Source organism: Manacus vitellinus, unplaced genomic scaffold, assembly GCF_001715985.3.
Source record: "Manacus vitellinus isolate BGI_N305 unplaced genomic scaffold, ASM171598v3 scaffold_40_pilon, whole genome shotgun sequence".
NCBI classification, from domain to species: domain Eukaryota; kingdom Metazoa; phylum Chordata; class Aves; order Passeriformes; family Pipridae; genus Manacus; species Manacus vitellinus.
In genome coordinates, this window is record NW_021940541.1 from 3468802 (window position 1) to 3482974 (window position 14173).

General features: G+C 43.8%; 1 protein-coding gene across 2 annotated transcripts in view; it reads right to left on the reverse strand.

Moving 5' to 3' along the window:
• Positions 1-13249, reverse strand: part of ZRANB1 (zinc finger RANBP2-type containing 1) — a 41730-nt gene extending 28481 nt beyond the window's left edge. Inside the window, exons 1-3 of one of the 2 annotated variants that reach the window (XM_018078442.2) lie at positions 13206-13249; positions 2009-2106; positions 451-1301 (exon numbers count right to left, since the gene is read on the reverse strand). In XM_018078442.2, coding sequence (XP_017933931.1) covers positions 451-1264 — 814 coding nt within the window. In that variant the 5' untranslated portion in view covers positions 1265-1301; positions 2009-2106; positions 13206-13249. Of the gene's footprint in view, positions 1-450; positions 1302-2008; positions 2107-2775; positions 2828-13205 lie in introns of those variants that run through there. The other variant, XM_018078443.2, reaches the window with a different exon arrangement.
• Positions 13250-14173: the final 924 nt, after the last annotated feature.

Genomic DNA, 14173 nt, shown 5'->3' on the forward strand with positions numbered 1-14173 from the left:
CAAGCTGCAGCTGCTGACTCTACAAGCATAGCTTGCCATAGAAAAAAAAAAAGAGTTATTTTAATTACCCAGTAATGGCATTTTTTACAGTACTATATATACATCAGTGGTCTGTAGACTGGTCTTTGTAATTTTTCCCCCTTTTAATGATTACACGGAAAACCAAGATTTGGTTACAAGGATATCCATTTCTATGAAAGGTCAAAAAAGTCCAAGCACACTTGGGAAACACGTGTAACCCCGTTCAGATTATGGATGAACTCCACAGCCTCTCTCAGCAGGTGCTATTTCAGGAACTTCTACATTTGGCTTACTTTTTAAAATGGAAATGCAGAGATAAAAAAAAAACTGGTTTGAAATCAAATGCCAAGCTTCTGTTTTAATACTTCATTCTCCCAAAAATACTTAACCACAGGCATAACAGTAGAAGGCAGCAGGAAAACAACTTACCGACACACGCATTTAGGAACAGCCAGTCTGTCTTTTTCATTCTATTTTTTATTTGCTTTAGTTTTTTGAAGTCAACTTCAAGTTCCTCCTTGCTGCCAACAGCTCCAGCCAATTCAATTCTTTGGAAGTCCATTTTCACATCGGATTCACGTTTGGTTGTGGGTGGAGATCTTCTTTGGCTATTTCCACTACTACAGCTCCCCCTCCACCGAGCCCTGTCCTGCTCGTTTATGATGGAAGAAGCCTCTTCTGTGTCTGCCAGTTCTATTGCTTCGATGTTGTTGGGCCTGGGGTGGTCACACACAACACATTTCCTGGCCTTCGCCCAGTTTTCGTACGTACAAACAGAACAAGTCCAGTGCTGAGCCCTTGTGTTCAGTTTATTTCTGTCATTGTACTCCTCGCACGGATCAACGGCAAAGGGGACCGGCCGGGACCCAGACCCCGAGGACTGAGGGGACTCCGTGGGACTCCTGGTCCTACGCTGAGACAAGCACTGAGTGCACCTGATGGCCCTGGGCCAGTTCAAGTACGTGCACATGTGGCACGACCATTTATTTGCGCTTTCCATGCTGTAGGATGATTTAACCCTCGGTCTTGCACTAGAATCCGGACATATCAAAGGACTGCTCCCTCCCTCGGTGCTCGTGGGATCCCAGTCTCTGCCGATGTCACTGGAACCACTTTTGAACGGATCTTCTGTGATAATTGTTCCACTGGGCCTCTGAGCACGACACATGGTGCATTTGATTGCAGAGGGCCAGTTTTCATATGTACAATACTCACAAGCCCATTTAATTCCACGCTCTGTCATCGTGCACTTCTTGAACTGAGCGGCGTCGGGCAGAAAGCTGAGGAGTCACAACACACCGTTAGTACACACTGCCTGCACAGGAGCTGCTTCAAACCAAAAATAAATGAGATTTAACCCAGCTGATGCAAAAATCAGGCTGGGCAAACAGGCAATCTTTGTTATTGATACTATTACAACCGCTATGAAAAGGGTAAGACTTGACTTAACGGCATTTTGCAAGCAGAATTCAGGATTTCCCAGTGCAGAAATGAGAAAAAAACCTCAGTCTTGCATTTGTGGGATTCCTCAAATTTGCACAGAGGCTTCCAAACAAAGTCAGGAAACAGATATGCATTAAGCACTGAGAACACCAGAGAAGAGACCAGTACAGCTACACAAACAAGCCCTAAATATTAAATTATTAAAATCAAACTCAGTACGAATATAGCAGTACAAGAAAAGGAACACAAAGTTCAGAGATTCTGTAAGGTCTTGCAATAGACCTCACTAGATCTGGAAGGAAGGAGAGTATCAGATGGGCATATCAGTTCTTTCGGAAAAGGAAGGTGTAGGAATTTACATAAAATGCCTGTATTTGAAAATTGAAAACACATACTTAAGCAAGACTAGGCCTGGACATCACCTATAACAGTGGTGTGAGGAAGTGAAAATACCACTCGAAAGCAAGCACAAACTGTGTGTGTTGGCAGGCTAATGTGGTATTTTTATTCTACAAATTCAGATTTCAACCCAATTCCAACTCACTTTTTCTCTAATGAAGAGGGGATTCTGTCTTCATGCTGGCTCAGACCTTTTCCTCAGATTGCCAAATGTGAAGGATGAGACTAAGCAGATAAGTATTCCTGTAAACAAAATAAAAACAGACTCATTATAGGTTTCCTACTGGACCTGAGTAACCAGAAAGTTAATTATTAAATGCCACACCTATTCTGATCCCAATTTAGTTGGTTAAACCCAGTCATGACCTGTTGAGACTAAGAGAGATTGGTTAAAATAAACCAGTATTTATAAAGAACCAGTCGCCACACAAGTGACCAGTCTGCTGAAGTAAAAGAAGTACATCCAAGCAACATCAAGTTCACAACCAAATATCCACAAACACTCCTACTGCAATCTGCAACTTAGGATGGGGAAGGCAAAAAAAAGCTTTGTGTAGAGAGTAGAATAGAGGGAAAGGGTGAGGCAGGTAGATAAAGGACAAATGCATACAGTATTTCCTCCCTTACCACAGAATAGTTACCCAACATATAAGGCTCAACAATGTGCTGTTTTAAGCATGCAAAACTGATTAAAATACTAATTTGTTACATCAGACTGTCATTTCTTATTCATCATATTCCAACTCTCTCTGTTGTCTACAAAACACCAAGAGCCCAGTAAACAAAAACTCAGAAGTTACACAACAGGATTCAGTTCAAAACTGGACACATCAAACTAAAAATTAGTTATTCCCCGATCATTAAATGTTTTACGAGTTAGTACATTCGTCACTGCAACACCTTCACACACACCTTGCCCTACAAGGCATAGCTAAACGTCCACTTCAATTTGTCACCCTTATTCCTACTGTCTCCTGCTGAGGACTCCAGGAACACACGGGATTTTTCCAGCAGCTCTGCTGATCTATTCACCAGATCAGGTGGCTGCATGAATGAGGGGCTATCGCATGGCCGGACCAGGGGGCAGGGCTGGACTATCCCTTTCTGAGTGATCCATATTTATGCTCCACGAAGATGAGCAATCAGGAACACAGAAAGCTTTCCCATAAAGCTCGGGTTCCAACATCACTTGTTTGAACAGCCTGCAGAGCACTTCACTCCCACCTATACGTTATAGAAGTGTGCCAGGCTGAGGAATGTGCTGAGAAGGCAATTACAGTTCCTACTGCTTCCCCTCCACCGTGCCTCAGAGGTGGCCACTCCCATGCAGCATGAGAAAAAGGAGCAGGATCATACAAGGATCCCTGTATCTGTAATAAAAGTAAGGGGGAAAATACATACATATATACAGGAGAATACAAAGTCAACTTGATTTTACTAAAGGTGACTTCATAAAGAAGGCTCTTCAGGAACTTCAAGGAAAAAAGGGTTCTCTACTCCACAGATAAATTAAAGCTTTACCAAACACCTCCTATATGAGCATAGTAGACACTAGGTTTATCTATTCAATTTGGTGAAGGCTTTTTCCCCCAACTCCCAAAATAGGGTTTTTAATTACTTTCTTAATAAGCTTATTCTCTCTAGAAAGAGTAGAGTTTTCTGAGGAATTAAAGTTAGAAACATAAGGGAGTTGAACGTGCTTTCCATTAAAGACAAGGTACAACACACTGCCCGTGCACCTGCCCACTGCCACCGAAAATTATGCCACTGAGGACCACCAGAAAGTGGTTGTCCCAAAATTCCAATGCTTGAGAATAATTCCTACTGAAGCTGGTATGGTTTGAGCAGGTGATGCTTCCAAAGAGACCCGTATGCAATGTGTGACAGGTACCTGTAACTGTAAATGTAGTCTCTTACCTGCCCTAGTTTGTGAAGTCTTAAATTAGTTCCCACTTCAGACAAATCCCAACACACACTTGGGATGGGGTAAGAAAACGAGGCATCATCTGTTTAAGTGATATTAAGACTGAGAAAGGAGACTGTAGCTCAAGTTGGAAAGCAGCTGGCTACAAAAACCATCTAGACAAGTACTGAGATACCACTTAGGAAACTAAATAGCTCAGGACATCCCGCGCTACCGAAAAGCTTTCATATATATCAGAAGATTAGGTTTTTAGCTGCAATTATCCTCTGTGCCCATTAAAGAGCAGATGCTTTCAGATATAATTCTTAGAGAGGCTGAGTCTCTGCAGCTTTGAAAGCCTCTGAGATATGAGCTCACCACCTCCTAACAGGAGGCCTCGGGTTATTATGAAGTAAAGAATATAAAAAGGCTCAATGGAGCAATGCAATTTCTCTTCCTTGACAGCTCTGCCAACACCCACTATGGCAAGGAAATTCAGCACTTTCATGTATTGGGTTTTTTTGTTTTGTTTTTTTTACTATTAGGTCTCGGTCTGATCCCCAACTGCATCCCACAGACCCATCCAAATTTGTTTTCATCAGGAACTGTAGTGACAGGACACGGCAAAATGGCTTCACACTTATAGAGAGTAGGTTTAGATTAGATGTTAGGAAGCAATTTTTCCCTGTGAAGGTGGTGAGGCCCTGGCACAGGTTGCCCAGAGAAGCTGTGGCTGCCCCATCCCTGGTTGGACGGGGCTTGGAGCAACCTGGGCTGGTGAAAGTTGTCCCTGCCCGTGGCAGGGTGTGGAACAAGATGAGCTTTAAGGTCCATTCCAACCCAAACCATTCTGTGATTTTACCATCTTGTGATTTCCTGCTGATACAGCACCACCATCCAGCCACTGAGCAGTTTGAAGCTTATTACATTTTTTCCCAATTACTTCTTTGACTCTGTTTTCAAGTTAACTTGTTATTTTAGATTCTTCACAGAGGAGAAGCTGAATCATGGAGTAACCTCTCTGACAAAGAAATAGCAACACAGTGACTGTGAAGTGCAGGTGCATGTTTTAAAGTCCAAAAAGCATGAGCTGACAAGAAATTAAAACCCACAGAACTTCAAACAAGTTCCAATTGATCAGTTTAGACAGTGCACTAAATACCTTCTGGACAGACCAGTATGATAACTCACTACACTGAAGAGACAAATATGTTAAGTGCTGATAAATGAAGAACAAACAAAAAAAAAAATCAAAACCTTATCAGGCCACCCTTTTACTAAATAAACTAAGTGGGAAAAGGTCACCCAGAACGATTAGAAATTTGTCTTTTGCTTTGTTTCAACTTTTAAGACTATTCTTCTTTGTAGGTGCATGGGAAAATGCAAAAGGGCTCACAGAAATTGGAAAGAAATAATGAAGTTCTCAAATATCACTTTTACAACAGGATATTTTGCACTCCCCTCAATTTAATTATTCACTGTGTCCAGAAAATGTTTTCCTTTGGCTCCAACAAGGAACAATATGGAGCTCCACTTCATTAAATGGTCAAACCCTTCCCTGTAAACAAGCCAGATGCTGATTTAGACTGGTCTACACTACGGATTTTTTGCTGGGATGGTGCTGGCATCTGTGCTGGCTGAAACCTTATGTAATTACACCCATCAAATCAGTGTTCCCACCTTAAACTCCTTTTGTTCCCGTGTACAAATTCTGGACCAAAGCAAACGCTTCTGTATTTACAGGGAAAAGGAAGCTCAGGTGCCAACTTCACCCTTCAGCAACACTTGAAAGGCAAGAAGATCCATCCTACTTCCCCACATGCAGCTGCCTCTCTTAGGCTGCTCCAAAAAGAAAGCCTGGCTGGTTTATTTATTTTAAAAACACTGAAGCAACTTTTCAGAGGAACAAAATAAGCAGAAGCATCTTGCTCTGAAAGAGAGAGATCTCTATAACCAAATGCAGAATCAATTAATTCATCAGTTCATAAGCATGAGTGTAACACCTTTCTCACATCCCTGCCTAATTTTCCAAGGTGGAATTTTACCTTTTGTTCCCTTAACTTACTAAACTTAGTTACTCTACCTTCAACCACTCACTCTTCTTGGATGATGGCTTTCTCCAGAATTCAGTATAAGCCTCAACAGATCACTATATTAAAAACAGAAAAGCCTGGGCTTCTATAATTTGAAGGGAACTAACAATAAGCTCCATTGTCGTCTCTGCAAATTAATTTTAATAAAATTAAGAACACTGACCTTGTCAACGAGACAACCAAAGCAGATCAGTACTGAATCTGGAAGCTTTGCAGTAGGGGCAATATCTATATATTACAGCAAAGATTGGAAAGATTACTGCAAAGTAACAAATGTAGAAGCATTTTCTGTATTAGCCTGAATACACTGCAACAAGGAATTTAACAAGCAAGCATAGTTAGCTTTGCTTATTAGGACAGTTCTTCAAAAATGAAAGGATTCTGCCCCAAACAGATCAGCAAAAAGGAGAAAGTACTCTGTTATCTCAGGAAAAGAGCACTTAAGTAATTTTCTGCAAGCTGCTCTACGAGGTGGGGTTTTTGCTTGGGAAATTTTGCTTTTCTCCACAGAACACCAGCTGGCTGTTTGCAGAGCAGGCAGAGGAACTGCTCTCAGACTGCAGCAGTCACAAAATGCAGAAACCCCTTTGCTACCAAACACAGACACAAGAGCTATGATGGGAGATGGAGGCTTCTGTCAAACTGCATTATCCTGCCCATCCTCATCCCACCAACTGCACTGCTCCAAACACACAGGGATCACCTCTGCTCCTCTGAGCACTAGAGTTGCTCCTCCACTCCTGCTAACAGGGATAACAGGGAGAATGCTGCTGTCTTGAGAGAAGCATCATCCTGTTCTCAATTCTCTTAAAGACCAAACCGTTGCCATGTAAATCACAACACAGTAAGTATTAACTTTTGAAAACATTCAGAAGTCTGTTCATTGGGTGAATTCTGACGGGCTTCATTTACATACAATTAATAACAGATTGTTTTCATTTTGATTTATGGAGTCATATCTCATCTTAAAGTCTACTTTATTAGGTATTTATGGTATTCAGAAAAATTACGCTGATTTGGCATCAGTTTTCTTTTCCATATTCTCCTCACACTTCCAATTCAACTGCTGACTTTTCATAAGCAAGAGAATTTATATGCAGTTTTAATGCCAGAGGATGCCCAATTTTGCAAATGTTCTATGCAGAAAGAAGCCAAACAGTCAGGAGGCTACAGATCTTTGGAGACATCTGAAATACAAGACTGACAATGAATTTTTACAATTCAGTCTGAAATTTAATGTAAACAGACTCTTTAGTAAAAGCTGAAAACGCAACACAGAATTAAGAGATATCTGAGAGCAGTAAACATTCGCTCTTTCTGCTGTCTTCTTTTATTTTAATGTTTACCCCTTGAAGCATTTTTGTGCTCTTACCCACTAGAGTTAACCCTGCTGTGTAAACTGCACAGTACATGTTTCCATTTTATCTGTTACTCATCTCAAATGGGTCAAACCCCATACAGCTCTATTAAATTTGTGACTAAAACCTACAAAAATCTTAACTGCTGAAAACAGTCTATAAAAACCCAGTAGCAGCAACTCGCAGTTCAGTCTTCTTTCCTTTTCAGGGTTGTTTTTTTTTTGTTTTTAACTCAATTAGAAGTGAATAACTATCCAGATAATACATTACTACACATTAGGACTGACTAAATACGACTGACTGCTTAGAAACCAATACCATTTGGGCAAACACGGGTAAGCAGATCAACAGTTACATAATACACAACATCTCCCACACAATACTAATCAAAAACCAAGCAAAGTGACTTAAAATAATGAGCTATGATAGAACATTTGCATAACTACAGCCAGCAGCATTTAATGACTCTGACCATGAACAGTCAGCAACAGATGAACACTGACTCAAGATCTACAGTAACAAACATATAATAAAACACAACAGAACTGGTGAAACTTCATTTTTAGAAAGACATTAGCCTTGGACAAAGTACAGAAGTTGAACAAGATGTTTCTTTATAAAAAGTGAGGTCAAACACAAAAACAGTTTATCTGTGTTTAGACTGTGCCTAAAACAGGAGACCCGTTTTTGTTTAGCTCTCAGCCGTCCTCACACACGAGGGGAGGAAAACCAGATGTCACGCTCTGACTGGAACCACACTGTGGAGTCAGACATCAAAACTTTAAAACACTTAAACCTGTCCAACAACAGGAACATTACACTGAGACTTGTCCATTTTCCAGTAATTATCCCCTGGACCTCCTCAGTGCTGGCTGACCATAAATTAGAGCGTGGCTACAACACACACGGAGTCACCATTTGGTGGAGGGAAACCACCTGCCTCCAAAGGAAATATGGAAACACACACTCAGCATCCACTGCTGGGGAGTTTACTCCTAATTAATGGCAAGCCATGTTCAGGTACAGTTAAGGACTGTCTTTGGTACATGCATTTGGCATACACTTAAAAGACTAATTCCAGTTCCAGTGAGCAGAACAAGCCACACTCATTTTATCCAGCTCTTCCTAAGATACTGGCCACTAGATAAGATACCAAAAAGAGGGGAAAAGTTAAAAAGAGGAGCAACAACGCTATTATTACAGCACAGAAAATCCCCTACTGTGTACGTTGCTGCTTAACAGTGCAAAGAACTATTGCCAAATACCACAAGAAAAACAAATTCAAACTCCTTCTAGAGACAGAGAGATATCAGTTCTTTTTTTTTTTAAATCACTTTTTTTTAAACCTTATGATTAGTAATTTCTATTTTGTTCATAATACATATTCAACAACCCTACGTTAAGCACTGCAAGATACTCTGCACTGCTAGAAAGTTTCAGAGTAAAACAGTAAAAATAGTTTCTGGGGGTGGGAGTAACTTTCTACTAGAGGCAACACTGAACAACCTTCTTTAAATAAACCCTTTAAAAGCCAGGAGGTGACAATTATTTTTGTCCCTGCCAAGCTAAACAGTAATGAAGAGGTCAAAAAATAAAAGCAAATAGTCCAGTGGACCATCCCAGCCCTTCAGTAAGATAAAAATGAGCCTCTCAGCAGGCACCCAGTAAGGGGAAGCCTTTGCAGGTAAAAGCTAAACCACAGGCCCATCTGTCAGAAGGTGTAAATGACAATTCAAAGTACTCCTGACTTACAAGGGCAGTTGAACTATTAAAAAACATGAGTATATACTCAACACTTCTTGAAGCTAAGACCTGCAGAGTGAAGCTGTTCCAGGGGACTATTCAGATAAAGCAAGGAATAAATATGCCAGCTGTCTCTACTCAATCCCTGCTTAGACACTGGGAAGATGAATGGGGACACAAGGAATACTTTCAAGCCCATTAGCCTGAGAGAAGTGCAAGTCAGGGCTCACACAATGCACTCACAGTCCTCACTGCCACAAGAATCAGGATTCTCTCATAAACCAACAATCACCATCACAAAGCAAATTCCCTACTTTCTTGCTGAAATGATACACATTTGAGAGGTTTATGACAGTTGTTTTTCCTCCCAGATATTCACCTGCCTCTGCACCAAGAGCCACATGGTTTTCAAAGGAGTGCGTGCAACTTTAAACCCACTAAAAGATTATTTGATCAAAATAGTTCTAATCCACTAAAAAAAAAAAAAAAACCAAACCAGACCACTCAAGTTTATTTTTCTTTCCAGGGTCACATAAATCATGGTTCTGAGTTTTCTTCAGTTCAGGAACATCAACTCCTCAAATTATCATAACTTACAGAAGTTTCTTAGTGCCTGTAAACTCCTCAGTAACCCACAACTTTTACTGTTTTATCAAAAACAGCTACTCAGAACTAGATGCTGAGTCAAATCAAAGTCAAAAGAATTACAGGGAGGATTTTTAAACCTTAACATTTGATTACAGAAGTAAAGGCAAATATAACCCAAATAAAACATCACTTACTAGAAATAACAAAAAAAAAACAAAACCATGCAGTAGTATCCTTGTTTCAAGAACAAGCAGAACAGATTATATCAGGACAAATTCAAATAACCAAAGGGAAAAATGCCAACTTAATTATATCTCCTGTATAGTAGAAAATGCAAAAGGGCTGCAAATTTGGCTGCTTCATAGGCAAGATGTTCCGCACATACCAGCCACTACCACTCTTTCCAATACATTTCCCTCCCATGTTCCTTTTAAAAATCTAATTTTCCTTCTTTATTGAATCAAAGTCTCCATGTCAGCCCCCTCTTGAAGACAGTTCCCTCTTCAAACATCACTTTGCTCATTCCCTGCTCCACTCCCTCCACACTTTCTCCTTTCTCTACTCTTCAGCAAAATGAGTTTCTGCATAAATAGTACAGAGGCACAGGAAAAAAAAGTTGTTATTAAAAACACCAGGTGGATACGACCCCAGTTGGACCACAGAGCTTCTGAACACTTGCCCATTCCAGGAAAGAAGGAAATACAAAATCATCCATATTGTTATAGATTAATGTAGTACTGAAGTGCTACAGTTCTTCTTTTAAAGTACATTAACTGGTAAACCCTACAGAGATAATTATTAATCTTGCATGTCAAGAAAATCCCAACAGAAATAACGACAGAGGTGTGAGAAGCTGCATCCCAGTCACTGATGGTGCAAAAATGAGCACAGTCACAACTCTGTGCAAGATGAAAAATGGCAGCTATGACAGAAATGCTATGAGAAGGTACCAGAAAAGTGTCTGAATTCTGAGTGTTTGAGATCTTAATTTGAAGACAGACATTTCCTTTTTAAGGTATAACAACTTCCATTCAATTGACATTACAAAGTTATAATTAGCTCTGTTATTTCACTGATTTTGCCAAGCTCTGCCATTTGACAAGTGGTGAACTCTTCGTCAGGTGTGTTGAAAGAAAATTCTCTTTCCAATTTTGCATTGTTTCCCCCTTCATTTGCAGTACTACTTGAAAAAAAAAAAAAAAACAACACAAAAAATTAAGAACTCTGTTACAGCTAAGCCAGCCATTTTCAGCTGCCAAACTAAAGTTTAGTTCCATTTTAGTACCAGGAGACTGTGGATCATAACTCATGCAGTTAAAATGAGGATTACTTGTTGACATCAATTTTGAACAGCCCAAAATAATCCAGTCTTCAAATTTTGGGGGGAGGAAGGGGAATGAGATTACTGAGAGAACTGGCAGAGGCAGTTTAAATGCTTTGCTGTGATTAGTAGAGAGCACATCATGAGAAAGAATGTATTGATCTGGAGTTGTGCATAGTCTGACTGCAGAACTGATAAGGCAAAGAGAAGCTGGAAAGAGAAACGTTGACACCCAGTTAATACCACATGAAGGAGCCAGTAAATCTCACTTTAAAATGCCTCAGAGAACATTTGATTATTTGATTGACTGTATTAAAAATAACCAACCATTCAATCAGTAAAGTATTTCCTACTTATTTACAGGTCCTTCTTCCAAAGGGCACCAAAGATGGGTGGGAATTCCCGTCCCTGAGGAATTCACATGTCCAACAACACAAATTAGTGGTCTTACACAAGGCTAAATAAGACTGAAAACATTCCCTTGACCAATTCTGCACTCTAACTAGTCTCCAATATAAGTCATGCTTCTGTGATGAATCCCGCTGATGCTTTTATGCCACTCAGCATTCCAATTAAATTAATATTTGCAATTATACTTCTGAGAAAATGCAAATGGACACAACTCCACAAGATCAGATTATGGCCTCACCGGTCACCCCCACCTGCCTGTCCTTGCTTAAGGAGCGTAAGGAAAAGTAAAGGTAGTCATTTCTTTTTCCTTCAAGAGAATTGCACCACATAATTAGAGTTTCACAAATCCCATGAAACACAACGCATCTAAAAGCTCTATTGCCTTTTAATGCTGTGACAGACTTAAACCAGAGGTGATCTTTTATATGGGCCATGCCAGACTCCACATGCTGAGACACCAACTCAGCCTGGCCTTCGGAAGGAGGCCAATAAAAGAGTTCCAGAACACCTCCTGCTGCTCTCACCTGTTTCCCCCTCTCTGAGTAACCACTGAAAAAAGGGATGGAGGGGAGAGAAATGAGCTTCACAAAGCTCTTCTGCAGCCACCAAAGACCAGACAAGCAGAAGGAAAAACAAAGCTAAGTACAACAGATCTCTCCTGAACTACTGCTAAAAGGTTCTGCTCATACCAGAATGAGCTTTAAGAAGAGAAAGGAGGGAGTTACCACACAGAAGACATCTCACCTTTCAATTTTTGCATCAGCAAAGGTATCAATGCCTGGACTCACATGGCAGCCCCACCACTTGTGACACAGCAGCAGCTGGTGAGCAGAAGACTGTTCAGGCACAGCACAAAGCCCGGCTAAAAAACAACGTTTGTTTACTACACCAACCTCCAAGAATTCCAGAAAAAGTTGTCATTATTGCCGTGACTGAAAGTCCCGTGGCAGCAGAAAGTTCTCAGCAGCCGGGCTGAGCCGGCCATGCAGGACACCGGGATGGATCGTATCCCATCCCTTCTCCCACCCCCCGCCGCTCCCGAGGGAGTGGTGTCCGCTGTGGGGACGGGTGACTGAGGGCTGGGAGGAATGACCCCTGTCACTGCCGAGGAAGGATTCACAGACACATCCAGAGGGCTCACAGACACTTCCCTGACCTCCGCAGACAAGTTTATCTCCTCCTGCCGGGAAGCTGCTGCAGGCTGGGGCTGTGAGGGCAGACGGAAAGGCGCTGGGGGCACGGATTACCGAGCTTTGCCTCGCTCCTTAATCCAACTTTTCCGATTTTTGTTTTAACTTCGGTTCACAAAGACAAGCTCAATTTTGAAATACTTCCCGCACCGTTCTTTACTCCTGATAAAAGCCTCGACAATACGCGATCACAGAACCACAGAATGAATCACGGATTGGTCTGGGTTCAAAGAGACCTTAAAGCCCATCCAGTCCCACCCCTGCCACGGGCAGGGACACCTTCCACTAGACCAGGTTGCTCCAACCTGGCCTTGGACACTTCCAGGGACAAGCAATACCATGGAAGTTCTGCTGCCCAAAGTCCACAACCCATCGCTCCCATCACCTACTCCGCCACGGCGCGTGCAGATCCACACGGGCACATCCCGAAAGGAATAAAAGCCAGTCAGGAGGGGGGCGGGAGGCAGCGGGAGAGCGGCGGCACAGGCTTGATCTCACCGGGCACCCCGAGGCTCCGCTGCCCGGGGTCTGGAGCACCGGCCACGGGGAGAAAAATCGAGTTTCCTGCCTTTGTACCAGGCGGGACACGGCTCCCAGCGGGATGCGGCGGCCGCCTCCCCACCAGCCTCCCCTGGGGGGTGTCCCCGCCGGGCCGGCTCCGCTCGCCCCCATCCCCCCCCAGCGCCCTCTCCCGCAGCGCTGCCCGAGAAGGCGGGAGCGTGCACAGGGCTTTACCTCTCCGGCTGGATCCGTTCCCTCAGTCCCTCAGAACCGCTCGCCAGCCACTTGGGCAGCGCCTGCGCCCGGCGGCGCCCCCCCCCCCCACGCCCTCGGCTTCCCCCACCCGCTCACGACATGGTTCTCTCCGAGACGCGCGCTGCCGCAGGGGCCAGGCGGGCGCTCCCACTCGGCGCGGGCGGGGAGGGGGGGAGGGCCGTGCCCTGCTTGCTCTAATGGCGCGGCCGGAGCGCCCAAAGCAAAAATAAACCCCCAGCACGAGCCGAGGCCGCACGTCAGCGGCCCGCCTTGCCGCCCTGACGCAACAGCAACATTGGACCGGGCCGCGCCGCCCTTCCGCAAAAAACGGCGGGCGGCTCTTTGCCAGCAGCGGTGTGTCATCCGCTAGCCGCGGGGCGCCGGGCACGGTGCCGGCGCCAGGTGGGCGGTTGCCCGAACCCGGCCCCGTCAGGGCGGGTCCCCCGGGGACCCTCAGGGGGCGATCCAGGGGTGCCCCTGTCCGGCTGTTCCCGGACATTCCCGATCCCTTCCTGCACATCCCGCCGCTTCCCTCGGCGCCACCCGGCACCACACGGCCCTCCCCGAGCCAAACATGTGCCCAGGCCACGCGCGGTAACGCGCAGAACGTGTTAGTAGAGGAAACGAGGGCATCCCCCCGCTTGGCTCCCCCGTCCATCACAGTGGGTGGTGTATTGACATAAACGCTTCCCGTGGGAATAATCCCTCAAAAAGCCCCTTGTGATGGCACGCGGCCGGGCGGCAGCCGTGGAGAACACTGCTTTGTGGCAGCTCGTCACAGAACAGAATCAGTTCGGTTGTGAAAGACCTCTGGGATCATCGAGTCCATCCTATGACCCAGCACCTCCATGGCACCAAATGCCACGTCCAGTCTTCAATCCTCAAGCACTGCCAGGGACGGTGACTCCAACACTTCCATGGACAGCCCCTTCCAAAGCCTCATTACC